This window comes from Nilaparvata lugens, unplaced genomic scaffold (genome assembly GCF_014356525.2).
Source record: "Nilaparvata lugens isolate BPH unplaced genomic scaffold, ASM1435652v1 scaffold2617, whole genome shotgun sequence".
NCBI classification, from domain to species: domain Eukaryota; kingdom Metazoa; phylum Arthropoda; class Insecta; order Hemiptera; family Delphacidae; genus Nilaparvata; species Nilaparvata lugens.
The window spans coordinates 1-25,537 of NW_024090325.1; the positions used below are offsets into that span (position 1 = coordinate 1).

At 33.7% G+C, this 25,537-nt stretch overlaps 1 protein-coding gene across 6 annotated transcripts in view; it reads left to right on the forward strand.

The window, feature by feature from the left end:
- The first annotated feature begins 6,456 nt into the window (after positions 1–6,456).
- Positions 6,457–25,537, forward strand: part of LOC111051952 — a 39,501-nt gene continuing 20,420 nt past the window's right edge. The window contains exons 1-2 of one of the 6 annotated variants that reach the window (XM_039444055.1): positions 7,667–7,927; positions 10,853–11,684. In XM_039444055.1, the coding sequence (XP_039299989.1) occupies positions 7,788–7,927; positions 10,853–11,096 (384 nt within the window). In that variant the 5' untranslated portion in view covers positions 7,667–7,787 and the 3' untranslated portion in view covers positions 11,097–11,684. Of the gene's footprint in view, positions 6,622–7,666; positions 7,928–10,846; positions 12,328–19,041; positions 19,277–20,575; positions 20,820–25,537 lie in introns of those variants that run through there. The other 5 variants (XM_039444054.1, XM_039444053.1, XM_039444052.1 and 2 more) reach the window with 5 other exon arrangements.

Genomic DNA, 25,537 nt, shown 5'->3' on the forward strand with positions numbered 1-25,537 from the left:
AATGGACTTTGTAACCTCCTTCTCGTGCATGAGGTAGGTAGGTAGAGCAGTTTATAAAAAGAACACAGTCATAGTCGAGATATTTCATCTGTAGAACAGTTGTTTTGACGACTTTTGAAAAAAATCATCGAATTTCACAATTTACACAAAAGAAAAAGTAGGTACTCTGAAAACACATATAAGTAGTATATGTAGTATACACATTTAGTACACACATACACGTAGTATAAGTAATATAGGTACACATATAAGTAGTATACTCTTTATACACATATAAAGTAGTCTGATCGTAGTTGCAAATATTTTGCCGCCAATCGTCATTATGTTAATCCCCTAAATTATTCTCGTCTAAGAATGAGGCTTACAGTTCGATGAGCAAGGAAAGTTGTGTGAATGTACCACACCAGATTTTTTAATAATGTAGAAATATAATCAATCAGAAAAATATTCAATTTCAATTATAATTTTTTTGATTTAATTATTGAATAAATATTTTCTTGGCAAATAAAATATAATTGATTATTTTGAACACGAACAGTTAAAATATTACAACAGATATACCAGTATCAGCTATCTATCCTCAATGGAAGGCAGTGGCATTGCAGAGAATTGGCAACGCTGTACTCCTATCTTTCCTCACCGCCATTATAACGTGGACCTCACTATAGACCGTTTGTGGGTTTGTTCTACGATGAATTTCGATTGCTTTTATCAATGTACTTCAAATTCCCAACACATATTCTTTGAGCTATTATACAGATCGAGTTTGCTGACCAACAACAAAATTGGCTCACTCCTTCGTATTTTTTGGCGATGTAACAGTATAACATTGAAAGTGCATGAGACAATCATTATGCCGCTTCCACACTCTCGCCAAGTGCTCACAAATAATGACGAGAGTGTGGATGCCTTCGATTTTTGTCCAGGCGAGCATCCACAAATATAATCGCATCCAGGCACTCGTCACATTGCAGTGTGGATGGCGAGCGACTTGGCGAGAGTGTGGATAAGGCATTATAATAATAGATTTATGCCCGGTTTCTCAGTCGTTCCATAAACTGTTTATCCATTCAATAACTTTATTGAATCGATAAACATGAGAAACGCGTTTCTAGAACGCTCCATAAACTTATTGAATCCTTAAATCTCTCGATAAACTATATATGCCTGGTTTCTCAGTCGATCCATAAGCCGTTTATCCATACAATAACTTTATTGAATCGATAAATATGAGAAATGCGTTTCTAGAACGCTCCTTAAACTTATTGGATCCATAAATCTCTCAATAAACTATAGTGCCAAAATCCAGCCTATAAATATTTATTGAATGGATAAATTTGTCAAATTTTTGGTTGCAATCAAAAAATTAAGTTAGAAAAATTAAATTACAAAATAAAATTAAATTTAGTGTAGATCACTAGTATTTTAAAAACAAAACAGAATCAAAGTTGCACTATATTTAGCATTGATAGCCCTTATTTTGTGTCAGCCATCTTGTTTTGGATACATGAGCCAAAAGATGACATCTTTGACATTGTCAGTACCGTAGGAAATTACCTCACAACAAGAAGCATGGAATAAACATCCAAGATTTGGTTGGTTACCATAGGAACCATGTATAAAGTTTGTTTACGAAAGTGCTGGTTTTGGATCATGCCATGTTGCCAGATTCATAGAACAGATAAATCGTTCCATAGCTATGGATTCTATAAATATGTTTGAGAAACCAATAAAGATTTATTGATTGGATAAAGTTATTGAATCAATAGCTATAGCGTTGTTTCTTCTTCTTCTTTGGCTACCGTACGCCTAATCCCAATCATATGGGATAAGCTATAGCTTTGTTTATTGAACGAAATAATGCTAAAATCCAGCCTATAATAATATATTTATATTGAATCGATAAATTAAAGAGGAAATGGTACACACAACAATAGAACCAAAATTATTTCAGAATCACAATCATTATTATTATTGTTTGATTATTAATTACATGCAGCAATTAATAACAAAATGAAACTTGAACTATTTATCTTGTATTTCCACTGCCTTCAATAGAACATCTGACAATATCAGCAGCATCTTGAGAGCGAGTTCTCCAGCCCGGGGAGCTCACTAGTTTAAGGGCCGAGACACACGAGGCAGTTTCTCATACGAGTAGACACGGCATGACATTACAGGAAGCTCACTGATTGACTGATTCTCGATACGTCAACCCAATCACACAATCGGAGAGCTTTCTGTCCTGTCGTGCCGACACGTCTGAAAAACGCCTCGTGTGTTTCATTGAATGAATAAATTTGGAATTCTTCATCTTGTTTGTGATTTAATAAGATAGCAGTTCATCGAATGTGGAGTTGAATGTAAATTGCTGTAAATTTTTACTGAATCTTATTAGTTTCAGGAAGTGATTGATTAATTGGTACAGTCTGGGTCTTAATTTAATTTAGTCCAATTTAAGTCACCATGAACACAAAAATAATACAAGGTTGTGACAGACAAAAACAATAACTATTATTTCTAAATAGAAATTGAAATATATTAGCCAATTTTTGTTTATTGTAGAACGCTAGTCTTTGAAATCGATTTCATTGTTCATCCAGTGTTGAAATTCAATTAGTCTGTAAGCTGTGCGAACCCTTCACCTGGCTTCAAGATGTCCGCTGGCCTCGCTGGCATATTTTAAAATAATACAATTATTTTTCACTTTCATTTCTCTTTAGATAGTCGTTTGCCCGGTTTCTATATTCTACAACACAGTCTCAGTAATATTAGGTTATATTCACTGTGAGTAGATTCACAGAGTAGAAATTTACAGAGTAAATTTACAAGTGAAATTTCGTCCCCGAAGATTGTATGTTCCAAGTTTTTGAAACTGAATTAATCATGGAAAAAGTAATTAAAATGAGATTAATATCTAGAACATCATACTTTGGGTAGTTATGAACACTTTGGTGGTAGAATCGATCCGATATCTCTCACTATAACTGAATAGAAATCTATACAGAGTGTTTCAGAAGTAGTGTCGAACATTTTAGGGTATTGTTCCTGGATGATAGGAGACTACAAATGTTGTATTTGATGTGTCCAAAACTCAGCGGTAATATTTGCAATAAAAAATTTTAAATAGCTGCCATTTTGTTTTTTTCACTTAGGAATTTTTATCTCAAGAACGAAATGTTGTATTTATCTGAAATTTGGCATGAATATTTATGCTATAAAGACTCAACTTTAAAAAATAAAATAAAAATTTTTCAACGTGAATTTTCAAAATGGCGGCCATTTAAAATTTTTGATTGCAAATTTCCCGAAAACCGTTCACAAGAGACAAAAAAGTTAGCAAATTTTATCAAAATTCCAAGGATACTTCTGAAACACTCTGTATAAAAGAATTTACCAGTTATGACCGCCATCTTGAATTTATCAATTATGAAAAATATTATTCGTTGCTTTTTCATGAATATTCTCATTTGGCTGGTTGTAAAGAGGAGATTGAGACCATTTTCAAGTCTTTATCATGAAGTAGTCGTGAAAAAGCAATTTTATAGTTCAGTTTTAATGATAGTTAATTGGCTCAGCGGCTACAATGGCATCATAAAAAATCATAACTCCAGAACAAAAGGTGATAAAAGCTTGAAACAAACGGGATTTGATCATAAATTCTATTTCAAAGAAGTTTTGTTTGGCACTTTATATCCAAAAATTGTCATTGAAAGTAGTTATTCAGAAAAATTTCTCGTGATAAATTGAATTAGTCTGTAAGCTGTGCGAACCCTTCACCTGGCTTCAAGATGTCCGCTGGCCTCGCTGGCATATTTTAAAATAATACAATTATTTTTCACTTTCATTTCTCTTTAGATAGTCGTTTGCCCGGTTTCTATATTCTACAACACAGTCTCAGTAATAGTAGGTTATATTCACTGTGAGAAGATTTACAGAGTAGAAAGTGAAATTTCGTCCCCGAAGATTGTATGTTCCAAGTTTTTGAAACTGAATTAATCATGGAAAAAGTAATTAAAATGAGATTAATATCTAGAACATCATACTTTGGGTAGTTATGAACACTTTGGTGGTAGAATCGATCCGATATCTCTCACTATAACTGAATAGAAATCTATACAGAGTGTTTCAGAAGTAGTGTCGAACATTTTAGGGTATTGTTCCTGGATGATAGGAGACTACAAATGTTGTATTTGATGTGTCCAAAACTCAGCGGTAATATTTGCAATAAAAAATTTTAAATAGCTGCCATTTTGTTTTTTTCACTTAGGAATTTTTATCTCAAGAACGAAATGTTGTATTTATCTGAAATTTGGCATGAATATTTATGCTATAAAGACTCAACTTTAAAAAATAAAATAAAAATTTTTCAACGTGAATTTTCAAAATGGCGGCCATTTAAAATTTTTGATTGCAAATTTCCCGAAAACCGTTCACAAGAGACAAAAAAGTTAGCAAATTTTATCAAAATTCCAAGGATACTTCTGAAACACTCTGTATAAAAGAATTTACCAGTTATGACCGCCATCTTGAATTTATCAATTATGAAAAATATTATTCGTTGCTTTTTCATGAATATTCTCATTTGGCTGGTTGTAAAGAGGAGATTGAGACCATTTTCAAGTCTTTATCATGAAGTAGTCGTGAAAAAGCAATTTTATAGTTCAGTTTTAATGATAGTTAATTGGCTCAGCGGCTACAATGGCATCATAAAAAATCATAACTCCAGAACAAAAGGTGATAAAAGCTTGAAACAAACGGGATTTGATCATAAATTCTATTTCAAAGAAGTTTTGTTTGGCACTTTATATCCAAAAATTGTCATTGAAAGTAGTTATTCAGAAAAATTTCTCGTGATAAATTGAATGTTTTTGAAAAGTGAATTTTTCTAGGTTAAAATCATTGGGAATGTGTAATAACAAACTTGGTAGAATAGTTCATTGTGATTCGTTTTGCGTTTATTAGAGGTCTATGGATGTTAACCATTTAGCCCAGTCAATGAAGGTCCAAAAAAGCAATTTCGATCCGAAAATTAAATAAAAGCTGAATTTCTCACCATCGATAGAACCCTCCCAAAGGGTCATTCCCCCAAAAGTCCCAAGAAATCCCCCTGGAGCTTTTCCCCCAGCCCCCTAAAACATGAAAAATGCAGGTAATCACGGAAAATCAAATATCTCTGTGACCATTGATCGTAAAGAGTTCTATTATATGTCATTCGATTCGTTACATTATGGACTACAATATTAGCACTATTCATTTTTTCAATAAAGCAAACAGTTTTCTTGATAAAATAATATAAATGTAAAAATTTAGGGGGGTTGCGATTTTATTTTTTTGTTTTCTCCGATTAGCTTCGAAGCAAGTGATTTAAAAGAAAAATGAGCCTCATAATTAATGTAGCCACTTCCATTGCAAATCCACTGATCTACATTGTTACGTATTTGCGATTTGATTTGACGCCGTGGAAGGGGAAACAGCCGACGCGGTACAGCGCGGCTGACTCTCTTCTCCATATTAAACAGTAAACAGGAAATCAATTATCTCTGTAACCATTAATCGGGGAAAGATCTATCATATGTCATTCCATTCGTTACATTATTGACTACAATATTAGTCGTATTCATCATCTCAATAAAACAAACAGTTTCCTTGATTAAATAATATTTATGATAAAATTTAGGGGTTTTTCGAGATTCAACCAAGTTGATTACAGCAATTCAGCTGTCATTGCTGGTTTAGGAAATCAATATTTTCTACGTGACCAATTATTATAATGCCACTATTACAATACAGTCATCATTATTGATGTCTATGTTTTGATTGAAATGTGATAATTAACTCATCATTTTGTTGTTATACAGGGTGATTCATAATTATGGTAAAATATTTTGATACGTGATAGTAGAGGTAAAAATAAGAAAAAAAGTTCATATAAACATATATCCATAAACGCTTCATTAGCGAGCTATACAGAGTGAAAGATTTCGCCCGGAATTCAGTTCCTCTGGTGAAATACACCGATGCTGAATTGTTTGGGGACTAGTTTTTGAAAAACTTATGCTGGATTCATATGGAAAAATATCTGAAAAATTGAATAAAACTAGTCTGGAAGCTGTAGTGTGAGTAGTTTTTGAGAAAAAAGTTGAAATATGCAAAAAATTTAAGTAGAAAAACACAGACTTCTACGTTTGATGCCCAATAACTTTCTTTAATGACCAGTAAACAAATATTTTTTCGCAATAAAAATTGTAGAGAATTTAATTCTGAAAAGAATTATGTAAGCTGTGTAAACTAAATTCAAATAAAAGTTGAATAAAATGTATTCTTATGTAGTACATTACACCATAAAAATTTGCTGTTTTATGCAAAATTTCAAGTCAAGTTGAGTTGTTCAAAGGTGTATAATCCAGTTCTTTCCTTTATTATTATTATAGAATATGTGGTAGTTTGAATATTGAATTTATGTTGTTTATGTGTAAAAATGTTGCAGTTGACAAAAGTGGGCGCTTGCGTTTGGTTTGTGGCCTACATAGTTGTGTTCACAGCCGATTCTCTGTACTGTGGCCTAGTCGACATGAAAGTCAACCGACTCAGTCGGCTGTTCTACATCAATCTTTTCAGGTGAGCTTGCAACAAACTTGAAATAACTAGTAGTTTCAAAGTCTGATTTTTACAGTAATTTTGGCGTTCGAAAGAGACTCCTTTTGCTTTTGTATTATCTTTAAGATGCAAAATTTCAAAAAAAATCATGTATATATGTCGACTTGAAGTTCAAAAAGGAACATATCTGTCAAATTTCATGGAAATTATTGCCGCGGCTCGCCGTAAATGCGGAACATAAATATAAACATATCAACATAAAGATAAATGCAAAACCGTCGACTTGAATCTTACACTATGGCGCTCGAAACAGTCAATTTCGTCTATTGTCTTGACATGCGCTGAAACTAAATTCTCACTTTTCAATTCTCTAAATTCTAAATATTATAATTTTCGAGATTCAACCAAGTTGATTACAGCAATTCAGCTGTCATTGCTGGTTTAGGAAATCAATATTTTCTACGTGACCAATTATTATAATGCCACTATTACAATACAGTCATCATTATTGATGTCTATGTTTTGATTGAAATGTGATAATTAACTCATCATTTTGTTGTTATACAGGGTGATTCATAATTATGGTAAAATATTTTGATACGTGATAGTAGAGGTAAAAATAAGAAAAAAAGTTCATATAAACATATATCCATAAACGCTTCATTAGCGAGCTATACAGAGTGAAAGATTTCGCCCGGAATTCAGTTCCTCTGGTGAAATACACCGATGCTGAATTGTTTGGGGACTAGTTTTTGAAAAACTTATGCTGGATTCATATGGAAAAATATCTGAAAAATTGAATAAAACTAGTCTGGAAGCTGTAGTGTGAGTAGTTTTTGAGAAAAAAGTTGAAATATGCAAAAAATTTAAGTAGAAAAACACAGACTTCTACGTTTGATGCCCAATAACTTTCTTTAATGACCAGTAAACAAATATTTTTTCGCAATAAAAATTGTAGAGAATTTAATTCTGAAAAGAATTATGTAAGCTGTGTAAACTAAATTCAAATAAAAGTTGAATAAAATGTATTCTTATGTAGTACATTACACCATAAAAATTTGCTGTTTTATGCAAAATTTCAAGTCAAGTTGAGTTGTTCAAAGGTGTATAATCCAGTTCTTTCCTTTATTATTATTATAGAATATGTGGTAGTTTGAATATTGAATTTATGTTGTTTATGTGTAAAAATGTTGCAGTTGACAAAAGTGGGCGCTTGCGTTTGGTTTGTGGCCTACATAGTTGTGTTCACAGCCGATTCTCTGTACTGTGGCCTAGTCGACATGAAAGTCAACCGACTCAGTCGGCTGTTCTACATCAATCTTTTCAGGTGAGCTTGCAACAAACTTGAAATAACTAGTAGTTTCAAAGTCTGATTTTTACAGTAATTTTGGCGTTCGAAAGAGACTCCTTTTGCTTTTGTATTATCTTTAAGATGCAAAATTTCAAAAAAAATCATGTATATATGTCGACTTGAAGTTCAAAAAGGAACATATCTGTCAAATTTCATGGAAATTATTGCCGCGGCTCGCCGTAAATGCGGAACATAAATATAAACATATCAACATAAAGATAAATGCAAAACCGTCGACTTGAATCTTAGACCTCACTTCGCTCGGTCAATTAGTTGTATGCAATGACGCATGCAATTAATAACTGAATGTTTATGTTTATGTTTTTGAAGGGACGGATTCAAAGATCCAAAGGTTCAAAGAACCTCACACGTCAACCGAAGCTTATTGTGTGTCCCAAAGTATGTTAGTTAGGCAATCCAACTCCTGTGTCCTTTACAAGATCCAGGAGTTTTTTCCCTATACTAACATCCTATTCCTCACCTGGTTGCTTGCAGCCAGAGCCCTTCTTCTAGCTCCAAGACTTTCGCAATCCAGTATGATATGCTTAGCAGTTTCTTCAGACTGATTACAAAGCCTACACATCTGGCTTTCATTTCTGAGTTCAATTGTGTTGAGATGTTTCCTGAAGTGGCCGTGTCCAGTTATCAGGGCAATCAACTGCTTGACCTGACCTCTACCCAGACTCACCAGCTGGTGAAGCGAGGGCTTGTGTCTGCCAGCAGCCTTTTGCCAAGTGCTTGACCAGGGTGACCCTGCCATTGCTGGTGATGTAAGTCCCTGGACCATTTACTTATTGTGTGGAAGGCAGTTGTTTTGCTTATGCCATAGCCTGGCTCTGGGCCAAAGAATGGCATACTGGAACCCCGCTTAACAAGCTCATCTGCACGCTCGTTACCTCCTATGCCTACATGGCCAGGTACCCAACCAAGATGCACAGAGTTGCGTGCTGCAAGCCTGCTGAGTGCTTTGTGGCACTCCCTCACCAATTTGAACTTGGATTCATTGGAGTCAAGAGCCTTGAGGGTTGCCTAATATTATGTTATTCCCTTAAATTATTCTCGTTTAAGAATGAGGCTTACAGTTCAATGAGCAAGGAAAGTTGTGTGAGTGTACCACACCAGATTTTTTAGATTATAAAATTCTGAATTAAAAATGAGATCATTCAGAACTCTCTATCTCCAATGAGTATTGAGGTGAAAGAGGAGATGCGGAAAAGGCAATGAGGAGAATGAACTGTAGTATGATGAAATTCGAGCATTGTGTCAAAAGTTATGAGTGTTTGAAATTTTGGGGGTATCCTAGGTGTCCTACAAGATTTGAAGACCAATATCAGGGAAGAAATTGCTAACATAACGCCTGCAATGCTGGCAGGAGTCATGACAAACGCCAGAAATCGGTTTAATCAGTGTATGGAGAATGGGGGATGTCACCTACTTGATTTGGTATTCAAAACTGATTGAAACAAAACTTTATATATGTGTGTAGAAAAAATAAATACAAACTTTCTGATCCATACAAAGAGTTTTATTTACTTTTAAATAAAGAAAGTTTCACTGCCGCACTCTACAGATCAAATAAAATAAATAAATGCTTTATTCAACCAATTAAAATGAATTACATTACAAATACATTCAAAAACACAAAAGCATTTCATAATCATCAAACATTCAATAATAAAATAATAAATAAACAGAACCCTATGTGTAGATAAAATAAATACAATATTAAAAAATTAAAATAAAATATGATATAATAATTAATGATAATAATAATGAAAGGTAAGTGCTCCTAAAGAAACATTAATGGTTCATCCCTCTTTAAGCATAATGCTTGTGCTGAGGGATGAGTCGCTTAACATAATAATTTTATCTTGGACTACAGTACAATAAACCAGAACACATTCAAACAAACCGGAATATCATTCAACAAAACAAAAAACTAACTACAATAAAATAAACTAAAAAATCCTTCAACAAAACTAAAATAAACTGAATCAATTGTGTTCTATTTTAACACTATTTGTTATAAATATTGTAAATATTAAACCAAAATTCAACAAAACAAAACAAGAAGGATAATTTTTAATCAACAAATAACTAAATTTACAATCTATTTTGGTATAAACAAAATCATACCTATTTATATCTAATCTAATCTTATAAAAGAAAATAAATAAAATAATTTTCTTCATTATTATATTAAAATTGTTCTTTCAGAGTCACTGAAAATTGAATGAATCTGGTATATAAAAACAAAATAATGATAATGGACACAGTGAGAAAAACTAACAGAATGCATAGAAAGAATAAAAAGCAACAAAGAAAAGACTGTCATGCACTTAATCCTCAATTTTACCGTACGGTATTGGAACATTAATGATGTAAAAGAGAGTAAGTAAACATAAAGACCTTGTAAATACATCAATCTTCAATTTTGCCTCATTTCAAAGAAACAACGGACACCATTTTTGAATATAGAAAAGCTTGGTGCAGAGACTATTGATAGAGGAAGTTGATTGAATAAACGGGGCCCCCTGGAAAAAGCATGATTTGCAGCTGCAGTAGTCCTGAGACGAGGCTCCTCAAGGGGTTCTCTAATTTGTCTTCGTGCACCATACATGTGCACCGCAGATAAAGGAAAAGTATGTGGTCTCAAATAAATAAATTTCAATAATTCAAATTCAAACAGATGTGGTATACTAAATACCAGAAATTCTCTGTATAGATATTCAGAAGGGAGTCTTATTGGTTTTTTAAGACCAATATTTATTAGTTATTTTTAATGAAAATAACAAACGAGTTAGATGTATAGTCGTGATGCTGATATTCTGTTGTATCTTTTTGAGAAAATAGTTTTCATGCAAATAAATGAATGAATGACTCATTTGTTTGTAGTTGCAGTCTGCAGGAGGAAGTAGACGCGCGTCTACAGCCGCTCTTTTGTTGTCTGCTTGCTGTGCGCATGCGCTGTTCGTTGAGCGCGCCTTTGCCTCTCCGCTCTTCCATCTGGTGTTCGTCAACTTGGCCTCCAATCTGTTGCTATTTAGCCCCGCCCCCGATCATTCGGTCTTCGGAGAGTACACCAAACTCGAGTTGGAACTCGTTTGAAACTATAGTACAAACTCTAAAGTCTGGTTTTCACTAGTAGAGTTAGTGGTCGAGTTACTGGCATACCAACTCTACCGAGCTAACTCAACTATTCTTACTTGGTCGAGTAGGTAAAGTGTGTTGTCTAGTGAACAGAACTAACCTTAAAATGTCAATACGAAACATTCATTATTGCCGTTCAGCCAAACCAGTTTTACATAAAGCATTGAAATATGCTGAAACTGATAGTTTTAAACATTATTGATATGTTCTTAAACTTAATAGCCTATGGCACGACTCTACTCTACTAGTTCGAGACTGTTTTGATTAGCATAGTAGTGGTAGAGTAGAGTGAGAAGAGATGCGGTGGTGGGGGAAGGCAAGTGGTAGAGGACTATCCCACTCTACTCTACTAAAAACTAGTACTCTACCAACAACGTTTACATTGGGAGAGTTTTCAAGATAGTAGTCGTCTTATCAAAAATACCTTATTCATGTGTTCAACAATACAAAATCCATTTCACGTTCTATAGTGAGGTCCACGTTATAATGGCAATGGAGAAAGATAGGAGAACAACGTTGCCGAACCTGTCTTGTCAATAGACCTTAGCTGATACAGGTTTATTAATGTAGTCTAATATTAACTGTTCATTTTCGTTTAGAATGATCAATTATATTCTATTAAGCATTAAATTATATTTTAGAATAATTTCATAATGAATTTTTATAATAAAGATGCAATATTTTGTTAATAAATGATTAATTCTACATTGTTAAAAGACGGGTTGGCAACAGAGCAAAGAAAGAAAGGGATCAGCTTTGTTGAATGATAGACAAGGATAGCATACAATTATTGCCATTATAACGTGGACCTCACTATAGCGTTGAAGATAATTACCAGTAAGAATAGAATTCAATGATGAATCATCATATCAATCTACAAACTGAAGAGTTTTACAATAATTTCGAGCAAAGAAATGTGATGAAATATGCGAAAGTTGAGGAATTTCTGTAATGTTTTCACATGAAACGGTGAAGTTTGGACCTTGAGTTGTCCATTCTCAAAAAGGGTATCGAGGATTTTTACACTTGACTGTAGAGGAAAACAGTGTTGCCGATTCTCCGCCTTGCCACTGCCTGACATACCGGTATATCCGCACTGATACTTCCATAGCTGATACTGGTATATCTAAAGTGATATCAACTATTCATTCTTGTTTATAATAATCACTTATATTTTATTCGTCAATAAAATATATTTTTTAAATAATTAATTTGTATAATTAAGATCAAATATTTTGTTAATTAATTGACCGAACGAAGTGAGGTCTAAGATTCAAGTCGACGGTTTGGCATTTCTCTTAATGTTCAAATATTTATATGTTGCGCATTTACGGCGAAACGCGGTAATAGATTTTTATGAATTTGACAGGTATGTTCCTTTTTAAACTGCGCGTCGACGTATATACAAGGTTTTTGGAAATTTTGCATTTCAAGGATAATATAGAAGGAAAAAGTAGCCTGTAGCCTCCTTCATACGCCAATATTAGAGTAAAAATTAGGGATGGGTATCGAAAGACAAAACATCGATGTTTTGAACATCGATGTTTTTTTCATCCAGACATCGATAAGTGAAAAACATCGAACAGTAAACATCGATGTTTTTGAACATCGATGTTTTTAAACATCGTTTATTGCCCTACGTTTTTATGGATGATACTATTAGTCCAGTCAATATAGACATAAAAAAGGGGGTGTGCTTGCAATTTATATTGTAGTTCTGATTTTTCAATATATTATTTGGGTACATGAGAGGAGTCCAGAACCAATTTCTTCATGCAAGATTTCCTTGTGCTAGATACAGAATAGCCCAAAAATCTCGTATTTTCGGCTCATTTTCCAGTTTTCAGCTATTTCTGCCAAATTTTTCCCAGATTATAAAATTCTGAAAAAATGAGATCACTCGGAACTCTCTATCTCCAATGAGTACTTGGTTATTATTTTTCAAAAATGATTGAAATTTGAAGAAAAAATCAATTTTGATGAATTTTAGTTTTTGATCAACAATATCTTTCGATTGTTACAATTTAGATGTATATTTCAAAATCCCTCTAGGCGTATGTTTGTGCTATACAATCTGAGATCAGGTAGAGCGCTCTATGTCATATAGATTTCCAGGTACACCTGACAACAATGCTCCTTGTATTGTGAAAAACACCTAATTTTCAGCTTCAACCATCATCACCATCTACTTTGTCCTCACATTGATATTTCGCACAATGACATAAGTTCATGGGTAAGAATCACCCATTAGATGCACTTCATTTCAGTATTTCCTAGTAGAGGCACGGTTAAGGACACCTCAAAAATCAAAATTTCAAACACTTATAATTTACTTTTGTCACAATGCTCGGATTTCATCGTACTACACTTCATTCTTCTCGGCTCGCCAAGGCGGTTCAAAATCATGCATCAACAGTCAAATTCGGTCAAAAAATTGAAAATTTATTGTTGAGTGTAGGTACTTAGGCCGAGAAGGATGAAGTGTGAAGGATGAAATCTGAGCATTGTGTCAAAAGTTATGTGTTTGAAACTTTGATCCTTGAGGTGTCCTTAAGCGCGCCTCTCCACTAGGAAATACTGAAATGAAGTGTATCTTACGGGTGATTCTCATAGAACATAATCTCAAGAACTTATGTCGTTGTGCGAAAAAACAATGTGAGGACAATGTAGTTGGTGATGATGCTTGAAGCTGAAAACTAGGTGTTTTTCACAATACAAGGAGCATTGTTGTCAGGTGTATCTGGAATATGAGATAGAGCGCTCTATCTGATCTCAGATTGTAGAGCAAAAAAAGAGCTTCTAAATTGACTACAATTTTATCTGGAGCTATTGTTCCAATATTCTAACAGTTACTAACTGGAATCACAGCAATTTTGGACTTGTGGTATTCAAGTAACAGTCTTTCGAATAATTGAAGTCAGGTTGTGACTAGAAAGATACATCAACTCTAGTTCATAAGATTTGTCATCTTCATGGTCTAGTCTGAAACCTCTCGGGATATCCTTGAGGATTAGGTGTTGAAATTTCACCCTAAGCTAATTTTAGCAATCATTGATACTCATATCGTATTCATTCAATACCTGATAGATTTTTTAGGAAATGGAAATGGATTAAGTTTCTTTATTGATATCTGCACTCCTTACAATACGAGGACCTCTTTTCCAGAGCTAGATTAATTAGTGTTAAACACATGTTGAGGAAATAATTGTAGTAAGAAAAAACTCTTTTTTCCTCTTTCGAGAAACGAAGAATCCGACCTCTTATTCAATTCTAAATAACTAACTATCTAACCTTGACACGGACCACAGAAGTAATGTAAATCTTCAAGAGTATCCAACAGTCTCAAATAAAAATACAGAGAGCCTGATTGAAAAATAAGAATAGCAATCTGCAGGAAATCAAAACTTATGCGAGATCTTTCACAAGAGTGATCTATATTCACGAAAAACACTAAACAGAATACTACACTAAATATGATAAAGATAATGATTATAATTCTGTTACTATTGCTTAAAATAATCCTCATCAAACAAAAAAATAAAAAAAAAACTTGTATCGAATTAAAGAATTAGAATTGTTTCTACTTTTTAGTTGGGAAAAACATCGGATGACCGATGTCTAGGTAAAACCATCGATAAGTGAAAAACATCGAACAGTAAACATCGATGTTTTTAAACATCGATGTATCGATACCCATCCCTAGAAAAATCTGGTGTGGTACACTCACACAACTTTCCTTGCTCATTGAACTGTAAGCCTCATTCTCAAACGAGAATAATTTAGGGGAATAACATCATGACAATTATTGGTGGCAACATATTATTTGCAACTACGATCAGACTACTGTATATGTGTATATATAATTATTGTTTTCAGAGTACTTTTTCCTTCGTGTAAATTGTGAAATTAGATGATTTTTTTAAAAGTCGTCAAAACAGCTGTTCTACAGATGAAATATCTTGACTATGACTGTGTACTTTTTATAAACTGCTCTACCTACCTCATGCACGAGATGGAGGTTACAAAGTCCATTTCTCAAGGATAGGGTGGACCCCCCATTAGTTCTCCAGGAAAAAGACTCATGCCAGTTCATAGATCTGATAAATAACTATACAGGGTATGAATTTGAAAAAAAAATCGTTAGAGCCGTTTTCGAGAAAACCGTGAAAAACATGGTTTTTTCGTCATTATCCGCCATTTTTCTCAAGAATATTACAGAGCTCCTGAAATTTTCTCAGAAATGAGACTCATGCCAGTTCATAGATCTGATAAATAACTATACAGGGTATGAATTTGAAAAAAATCGTTAGAGCCGTTTTTGAGAAAATCGTGAAAAACATGGTTTTTTTGTGATTATTCTCCATTTTTCTCAATAATATTACGGAGCTCCTGAAACTTCCCCAGAAATGAGACTCATGCCAGTTGATAGGGCTTATAAATAGCTATCCATGGTATAAATTTGAAGAAAATCGTTAGAGCCGTTTTCGAGAAAACCGTGAAAAACATGGTTTTTTCGTCATTATCCGCCATTTTTCTCAAGAATATTACAGAGCTCCTGAAATTTCCCCAGAAATGAGACTCATGCCAGTTCATAGATCTGATAAATAACTATACAGGGTATGAATTTGAAAAAAAAATCGTTAGAGCCGTTTTTGAGAAAATCGTGAAAAACATGGTTTTTAGTCATTATCCGCCATTTTTCTCAATAATATTACGGAGCTCCTGAAACTTCCCCAGAAATGAGACTCATGTCAGTTGATAGGGCATATAGATAGCTATCTATGATATAAATTTGAAGAAAATCGTTAGAGCCGTTTTCGAGAAAACCGTGAAAAACATGGTTTTTTTGTGATTATTCTCCATTTTTCTCAATAATATTACGGAGCTCCTGGAATTTTCTCAGAAATGAGACTCATGCCAGTTGATAGGGCTTATAAATAGCTATCCATGGTATAAATTTGAAGAAAATCGTTAGAGCCGTTTTCGAGAAAACCGTGAAAAACATGGTTTTTTCGTCATTATCCGCCATTTTTCTCAAGAATATTACAGAGCTCCTGAAATTTTCTCAGAAATGAGACTCATGCCAGTTGATAGGGCTTATAAATAGCTATCCATAGTATGAATTTGAAGAAAATCGTTAGAGCCGTTTTCGAGAAAAACGTGAAAAACATGGTTTTTTAGTAATTATCCGCCATTTTTTCTGCCATCTTGAATTGAATTTTATTGAATTTCTTATTGTCGGATCCTCATGGTATAAGGACCTTAAGTTTAAAATTTCAAGTCAATCGGTTGATTAGGAATCAGGTTATTATCGTGTTCACAGACATACATACATACACACACACACACACATACACACACACAGACCAACACCCAAAAATCATGTTTTTGGACTCAGGGGGACTTGAAACTTATAGAAAACTTGAAATCAGGGTACCTTAATTTTTTTTGGAAAGCAATAGGTAGGTACTTTCCTTACCTATGGTAATAGGGCAAGGAAAGTAAAAATCAGACTATAGAATTATTCACCATAAATCAGCTGACAAGTGATGACACAGATGTGTGGAGAAGACAGTCTATTACTGTATTTGTATAAGGTCTATAGTTTCAATAATCAAAGACATTAAAGAGGTATGCATCTTTAAGCTGGGTTTACACCAAAGTTATTAACAAAATGGTTACCGTATAACTTAATCCTTATAGATTCTATTAGATTGAACGGATGTTGACAAACACATAATATGTTCATCATGTGTATGATAAGTTATGTTCAATCTAATATAATCTAAAAGGATTGAGTTATTAACATTTTTTAAATAAATTTGGTCTAATCGCAGCTTTAAGGACTTTGGTTTCAATATTTTGTTTTGCAGTCATGGTATTATTATGCGTGCCCATCAGTATCAATATTCTCACATTCGAAAAAACTAATTTAATAGGTGAACAAAAATAAACAAATGAACTAAATAATGCTGGAGAAATTATAATATTTTTGATTCTAAAAAATTAATTTTCATCAGATAGAAAGATCATCACGGAACTGGATGAATTATATCATATGGAATACAAATTCAAACGTGAACTGAGTTTGTTAACATTTAAAACAGTTGACATCTGGTACTTGTGGATGAGAATACTGCGTGAGGTCTACTGTTCACAGAACTACTAGTTGTTGTATTTCTATATTGTCAAAAACTTTGCAGAGGTTGAAAAGGATGCGCTATCTGATTTGTTGAATGATTGACAAGTAAAGCAACACTTTAATTCATAGATTTCATGAAATGACAAATCTCCCAGATTTGGTTGATGAGCTATGGATAGAGGTTGACCTAACAAGTGTCGTGCTATAATATGAGACGTTTCACTACAATACAGGACGAGTTATTTTCTGAAACATAAAATGTTTCCTCCACTCTCAGATCAGAAAAATCACCCATCTTCAAATGCTTATAACTCAAGAATAGGAGTGAATTTTGCCAATGTGATGACATATTATTGTTCCTCTCGTCAACTACTATCATTCCTCAGAGTTTGAGCGATTTCAATGTTTGACTATTTTTGCAAAAATCTATGGATTTCATGAAAAATGCAAATCTCCCAGATTTGGTTGATGTTCGGGCTATGGATAGAGGTTGACCCAACAAGTGTCGTGCTATAATATGAGACTTAGGGATTTTCGCCTTAGGGCAGCTGTTTTTCCCACATTTTCTTGGCGTGTCCCAGTGGGCTTCACTTTAGTGATCCCTTTTATTGACCGAAGCGAAGCTGAGGTCTTAGTTTCGACTCGATCGGCTTTTGTCTGTTTGTTTGTTTGTACTGCAGTTACAGTCGCAGTTATTGTCCGATTTGGATGAAATTTGGTATGCAAGTTCTTTGAAACAAGGCGCAGAAACGTATGTGTAACGATTTTTGATAAGACCTCCGGTTTTAATATAAATTGTGCCGCTCTAAAATGTGCTGTATTGAATTAATGGTATCGTTAGAATGCTATCGATAGAGGACAAGAGTTGTCAGCTGTGAACCTTGAAACGTCTGAGCCGCTCCAAATCATACTGTATTTATTAATTGAAGAAAACTTCTCACTTGATTGTACCATTTCTAACCTTTTCAACACGATATTTCCCTGTTTCATAGATGAATAGTTTCTAGACCTACCGAACCGGCCGGAGACATCACAGCTTAGTTAGCTCTTGTTTTCACTTTAGTATGAGATCGGAAACCGACTTGTGAGCATAAACATTCTGCATAGGCATAACAAGCCGCCATAACATTGAATCCACTTTTCATGAAAAACATTATTAGCAACCTTCTGTCATTGTCAACAACAAACCCATGTTATTTAGAATCATTTCCGTCTCACTATCGTCTGTGAGACGATTCATCGTCTAAATTGCCTACTGCATATTCTATTTTTCTGTCTGTTGACCGATTCCTTATAATTAATTGTTGGAAAATTTGTAATATTGTAAATATGTGGATGATATGAAGGTACCTCCTTGAGAGACATTTATAAGTCTGGTGTCCCTGGAAACAATGTCTTTAGCATTCTCAATGGAGAAAATAATAGTTGACATGGATAAATCTTCACAATATACTGTACTTTTTTTATGGCCCTTCTCATTAGTTTGAAAGTTGTCGGCTATTCATGAGCGAGGTCTACTGTTCGCAGAACTACTAGTTATTTGTATTTCTATATTGTCTTCAACAATAACGAAAGAAAAAGTATTCCTTCTACTTTGTGATCTGTATCATCTCTGTGAATGTGGACTTCATTTCGAGAACATTGATTGTCGGTCTACTTTTACAATGTAGAATCTACTTTACAAGAAGTGTTGTGACCAGACATGCTATGCTCATCAGCGCCACCGTCCAGTTCTGTGTTGGCAAGTGGTAACTTTGCTTCTTATCAGAAGGCAGTGACGATGACGAAGGCACATGCAATCGCCATTTTGTTTTAGACTTTCCTTCTTTCTTCATTCGTGTTTACATTGACTATGCTATGAATTTGCTAGTTTTGCCACTGTAATTTTAATAAAATAACACTTATAGGGGTTGCTCCGCACCAAATTATTGTTACAATGATGCCAAAGGCTTTCGCACGTTTCGTTTTCCGTCTGACGTACATTATAGACGTACCAAGTGGAAACCAACTTCCGACTTTTAAGACTATGTGAGGTGAGTTTTACACATTTTATGACTTCAACTTATATTTTTCTGTAACTATAAGTTGAAAGTTGAACAAATTAAAAATCTCTAATCTGAATTAGAAATTGATCCATCATAACCTAGTTTTACAACTTTGAAAACGCTGAGTAACTTGTAGGTTATAATTTGGGAAGCAAGCCTTATGGTAGCTTATTTCAATTTATTATAAGAGAAATGATTTCACATTATATTATATCAAAAAATAGTTCTACTACTATAGTTTCAATGAAGTTATGGATTATTATATGTTAGCACTAACAACTTGCAGACATTATTATGTGATAAACAGTCAATCTTTGCAATGAGCCCTTCATGGCCTAAAAGCTTTGCTTTAGTACAGTAAGTTAATTTCTTCACCCAATAATAGTCTTTCTTAGTAGCCTATATTAAAATTACTTTGTAGTTGATTTTAATAAGTACCCTAATGAGTTTAATCACATATATTTATGCATATTACTTTCTTGGTAAATTATCGAAAGTAGTGAAAGTACAATAACTAAAAGAAAGTGTGAATTTGTAAATTTAAACCGTGTTGGGTAAAAGCTCTGAATTACTTGATGCTGATCATTATTATTTATTAACTAACTAACTGTTAAACCCAATAACTCTGTCCAAACAGGCATGCGCCGCTCATGCTTGCTACAATTTTATTAGTACGAATTCAGTTGATACTGAACTTGTTGACTGTTTGTTTCGGAAGTAATTGACTGTATCCATGCAGATCTCTTGCCTATTCTAGAATCTTGGGCATAGTCCATCGCTTACTTTTTGTCTCACTTGTCTAAAAGTAAGGTGTCCCTGGAAACAATGTCTTTAGCACTCTCAATGGAGAAAATAATAGTTGACATGGGTAAATCTTCACAATATACTATACTTTCTTAATGGCCCTTCTCATTAGTTTGAAAGTTGTAGGCTATTCATGAGCGAGGTCTACTGTTCGCAGAACTACTAGTTATTTGTATTTCTATATTGTCCTCAACAATAACGTGAACATTGTAAGAAAGGTCTATTATATCTGTACACAGAGAAGAAAGAAAAAGTATTCCTTCTTTTGTGATCTGTACCATCTCTGCAAAATACTCTGTTAATGTGGGTCTTTTTTCGAGAACATTGATTGTCGGTCAACTTTTACAATGTAGAATCTACTTTACAAGAAGTGTTGTGACCAGACATGCTATGCTCATCAGCGCCACCGTTCAGTTCTGTGTTGGCAAGTGGTGACACTGCTTCTTATTAGAAGGCAGTGACGATGACGAAGGCACATGCAATCGCCATTTTGTTTCAAAGGCTTTCCGTCTTTCTTCTCTTTCTTCATTTGTGTTTACATTGAATATGCTATGAATTTGCTAGTTTTGCCACTGTAATTTTAATAAAATAACACTTATAGGGGTTGCTCCGCACCAAATCGTTGTTACAATGATGCCAAAGGCTTTCACACGTTTCGTTTTCCGTCTGACGTACATTATAGACGTACCAAGTGGAAACCAACTTCCGACTTTTAAGGCTATGTGAGGTGAGTTTTACACATTTTATGACTTCAACTTATATTTTTCTGTAACTATAAGTTGAAAGTTGAACAAATTAAAAATCTCTAATCTGAATTAGAAATTGATCCATCATAACCTAGTTTTACAACTTTGAAAACGCTGAGTAACTTGTAGGTTATAATTTGGGAAGCAAGCCTTATGGTAGCTTATTTCAATTTATTATAAGAGAAATGATTTCACATTATATCATATCAAAAAATAGTTCTACTACTATAGTTTCAATGAAGTTATGGATTATTATATGTTAGCACTAACAACTTGCAGACATTATTATGTGATAAACAGTCAATCTTTGCAATGAGCCCTTCATGGCCTAAAAGCTTTGCTTTAGTACAGTAAGTTAATTTCTTCACCCAATAATAGTCTTTCTTAGTAGCCTATATTAAAATTACTTTGTAGTTGACTTTAATAATAAGTACCCTAATGAGTTTAATCACATATTTTTATGCATATTACTTTTTTGGTAAATTATCGAAAGTAGTGAAAGTACAATAACTAAAAGAAAGTGTGAATTTGTAAATTTAAACCGTGTTGGGTAAAAGCTCTGAATCACTTGATGCTGAATCATTATTATTTATTAACTAACTAACTAACTGTTAAACCCAATAACTCTGTCCAAACAGGCATGCGCCGCTCATGCTTGCTACAATTTTATTAGTACGAATTCAGTTGATACTAAACTTGTTGACTGTTTGTTTCGGAAGTAATTGACTGTATCCATGCAGATCTCTTGCCTATTCTAGAATCTTAAGCATAGTCTATCGCTTACTTTTTGTCTCACTTGTCTAAAAGTAAGAAGACTGCCAGGGAAAACATGATACGCTGGCAATGAAGCCAAATACAGCACTGTAATAAAACAAAATACCGTATGCAATCTTCGCTAAGAAAATATTGTGTTTTAGTGAGTTCCTAGAAGTGTTAAATTGTCAAAAAATAGTTGAATTTTAAAAATAGCTCCAAGTTTTCCAAAAAAATGGATATGGTACAACCAAGTTGCTAATGATGCAAAGTATCTGGGTATGACCTTGTACGTGAAGCTTCGCTGAAGGCTCATGCCGAGAAGAAGAGAGAAGATCTTGAAAAGAATCTTTATTGGCTGAGCGGAAGATTCTCCAACTTTTCAATCCGAAACAAAGTACTCCTATACAAACAGATATTGAAGCCAGTATAGACGTATGGTTTACAACTTTGGTAGTGTACCAAAGACATCAACATCAATGACATACAATGATTCCAAAACAAGGTGCTGAGGAACAATGTGGATTCTCCTTAGTATGTCAGGAACAGCGATCTTCATGGGGACCTGCACGTTGATCTGATGTCTAGAGGGTGCGATTTAATTGATAAACTGACGCTAGTGTTCACGCGCATCTCAAGTCTACTATTCAAAGATCTGAGTATATCGTGTACACAGACGCACATACACTCATACACACACACACACACACACACACCACACACACACACACACACACACACACACACACCACACACACACACACACCACACACACACACACACACACACACACCACACACACACACACACACACACAGACCAATACCCAAAAACCACTTTTTTGGACTCAGGGACCTTGAAACATATAGAAATTTGGAAATTGGGGTACCTTAATTTTTTTCGGAAGCAATACTTTCCTTACCTATGGTAATAGGGCAAGGAAAGTAAAAATTGGCTCATTAGTCTTTATACTAAAAAATCTGGTGTGGCTCACTCACACAACTTTCCTTACCGTTAATTGATAAACTGACGCTAGTGTTCACGCGCATCTCAAGTCTACTATTCAAAGATCTGAGTCAGCTGGTGACAGGACAATAACGCTGCAGACACACGAGATCTGCTATCTCTGCATAGTGAATGATTTAATAGAATCAACAGTTTGCAATTGAATAATCGAATAATCTAATTTTCTCGAACTTCGCGCTTTTTTTCGATTTTAGGTGAAAATGTTACTGAACATTAATTGTAGAGATTTTTATGCTCAATCTTTTCCACTTGAATTTTTTTTGTTTAAATTGTATCCGAAACCTGATAAATGGGAATCTGAAATCAAACTTTGCATAGATGGGGTGGAGCTCCTTTACATATATGGGAATTGTGGCAGTTGATAGAGCTTATCCATAACTTTTTTAGTTATAAATTTGATCAAAATCGTTGGGCCGTTTTCGAGAAAATCGCGGAAAACCCTGTTTTTGACAACATTTTTGCCATTTTAACCGCCATCTTGAATTGCATTTGATCGAAATTGTTCGTGTCGGATCCTTATATTGTAAGTACCTTAAGTTTCAAATTTCTAGGCATTCCGTTAATTGGGAGATGAGATATCGTGTACACAGATACACACACACACACTCACACACATACACACAGTCCAATACCCAAAACCCGCTTTTTTGGACTCAGGGGACCTTGAAACGTATAGAAATTTGGAAATTGGGGTACCTCAATTTTTATTGGAAAGCAATACTTTCCTTACCTGTGGTAATAGGGCAAGGAAAGTAAAAGCTGTAGTATTGAAAAGATTAAATATATAGAATAGCTATAGAATATAAATATAGAAAGCTATATTATAGAAGTTAATACCGAGATCCAGATGCCACCTTTAGGGCCGAGACACATGTGGCGTTTTTCAGACGAGTCGGCATGGCTCGACAGGACAGGAAGCTCTCCGATTGGCTAATTGTTTTGAGGTATCAAGAATCAGCCAATCGGAGAGCTTCCTCTTCTTTCGAGTCGTGCCGACTCTTCTGAGATACGCCTTTTGTGTCTTGGTCCTTGGGCTAGTCAATCTTAAGGATGATGTTGAGAGATGAATGAGCCTTCATTTTTGATAGTTTACAAATCACCGAGTGGATTAATAATATTCACGATATTTGGTGTATAATATAATTACAATATTCGCAAGGAATACTTGGATGAAAACATTTTTGAAGCGGTCACCCATCCAAAAGCAGTACCGAATGCTTGCAGCAGCTCTTATAAAGCACTTGATCCCTCTCATTTTTGCAATCCTAGAGTTTTCACTCTTTGGAATCTGTTTGCCAGTTGTATGTATTTTTCTATCAACAGAAAATAGACATCTCTATCTAGTTCAGTTAAACCTGAGCTTGCTGTGCTATACACATCTTCAAAGTTGCCACTATTGAATATAATTTTCACTCGTAAAAGAATTAAAAATGTAAATGTGCTACATTCACACACATCTTCAATGCGTACATTTTGTATTTAATACCAAACTTATAGAAATTACAGAAATTATAGTCACTGGATGACATGCATCTTTCATGCTTCTCTATTAGACTTTTGATTGTTAATCTTGTAAAGGTAGTCATTTTGTATTGATTTACCTACAATTTTTACTTGTAGAGATGCTTCTTATCAACTTATTGTATTAGATGATTGAATTGTTTCATGCAAGAAGTGTATCAGACCATCTAATAGTTGCAATCTTATGTTTAAACACTATTTTGATAACAATGTTCTTCTAAATTTCATATAAATATCTATGCAATTATGGCATATAAATTATCTACTGAAATTATTCTTTCAGTACTTTTTGGTCACTTGAGCTCTTCAAAATTTAAAGTTGACACATAGAAATCACAGAATGTTGATAATTGGATAAAAATGGTCTAATGCCCCTTTTGCATGGAGCAATTCAACTACATAGCATCTTTAAGCTATTGTCAAATCCAATGGAAAAATAAAAGAAAGATTTACAAAAAAAGTTAAAAAAGATTTACTAGAAAAAATTACAAATAACAAAAAAAATGAAAATTTTAAAAAAATTAATGGAATAAAAAAATACGAAAAAAGATTTACTAAAAAAAATGCAAATAAAAAAATGAAATAAAAAAATTACAAAAAATAGAATAAAAGAAAAAAGATAAAAAAGAAAAAAAGATTTACTAGAAAAAATTACAAATAAAAAATAAAATAAAAAAATACTAAAAAATGAAAAAGATAGAATACATTTTAAAAAAATACTAAAAAATGAAAATGGAAATAGAAATGATGAGAAAAATACTAATGAATGTAAAAATTGTGTTTTTAATATAGAAAAGATAATGAAAAGAAACTGTGTTACATGCATATTCTATGCTTCACCTATAGATTACTCAATTCATGTTACAACTGTTCAATGCTCTATTGATTGTTAATTTTGTAAGGACAGAATTATTGTCTAATGATTTTCCTTCTTCTTCTTTTGTAAAAGATGCTTTCTATTAACATATTATTGTATAAGAGAATTGCTTGATCCAAGAAGGGTATCATTCCATACTCAATTAGATGCAATCTCATATTAAATTTTTTCTGATATGAATGTGCGACTTGCACTTGGTACTCCTATTGAAAGGGTGACCACTCATGGTCAGTCAAATTAACTCCAATTTATATTCTTGAAATTCACTCCACAGTCGTTCAGAATATTCCTGAAACTAAAGTTCATCCATCTCTCATCATTATCTCTCTCATGCATCATATTATTATATTCTATTCTATTCTACTCTATCCATGCACAAGCCTAAGTCTCATTAGAGCATCAATTTTAGCAACGTTAGACGATAAAAATAATTATTGACCGAGCGAAGTGAGGTCTAAGATTCAAGTCGACGGTTTGGCATTTCTTTTAATGTTTAAATGTTTATATGTTGCGCATTTACGG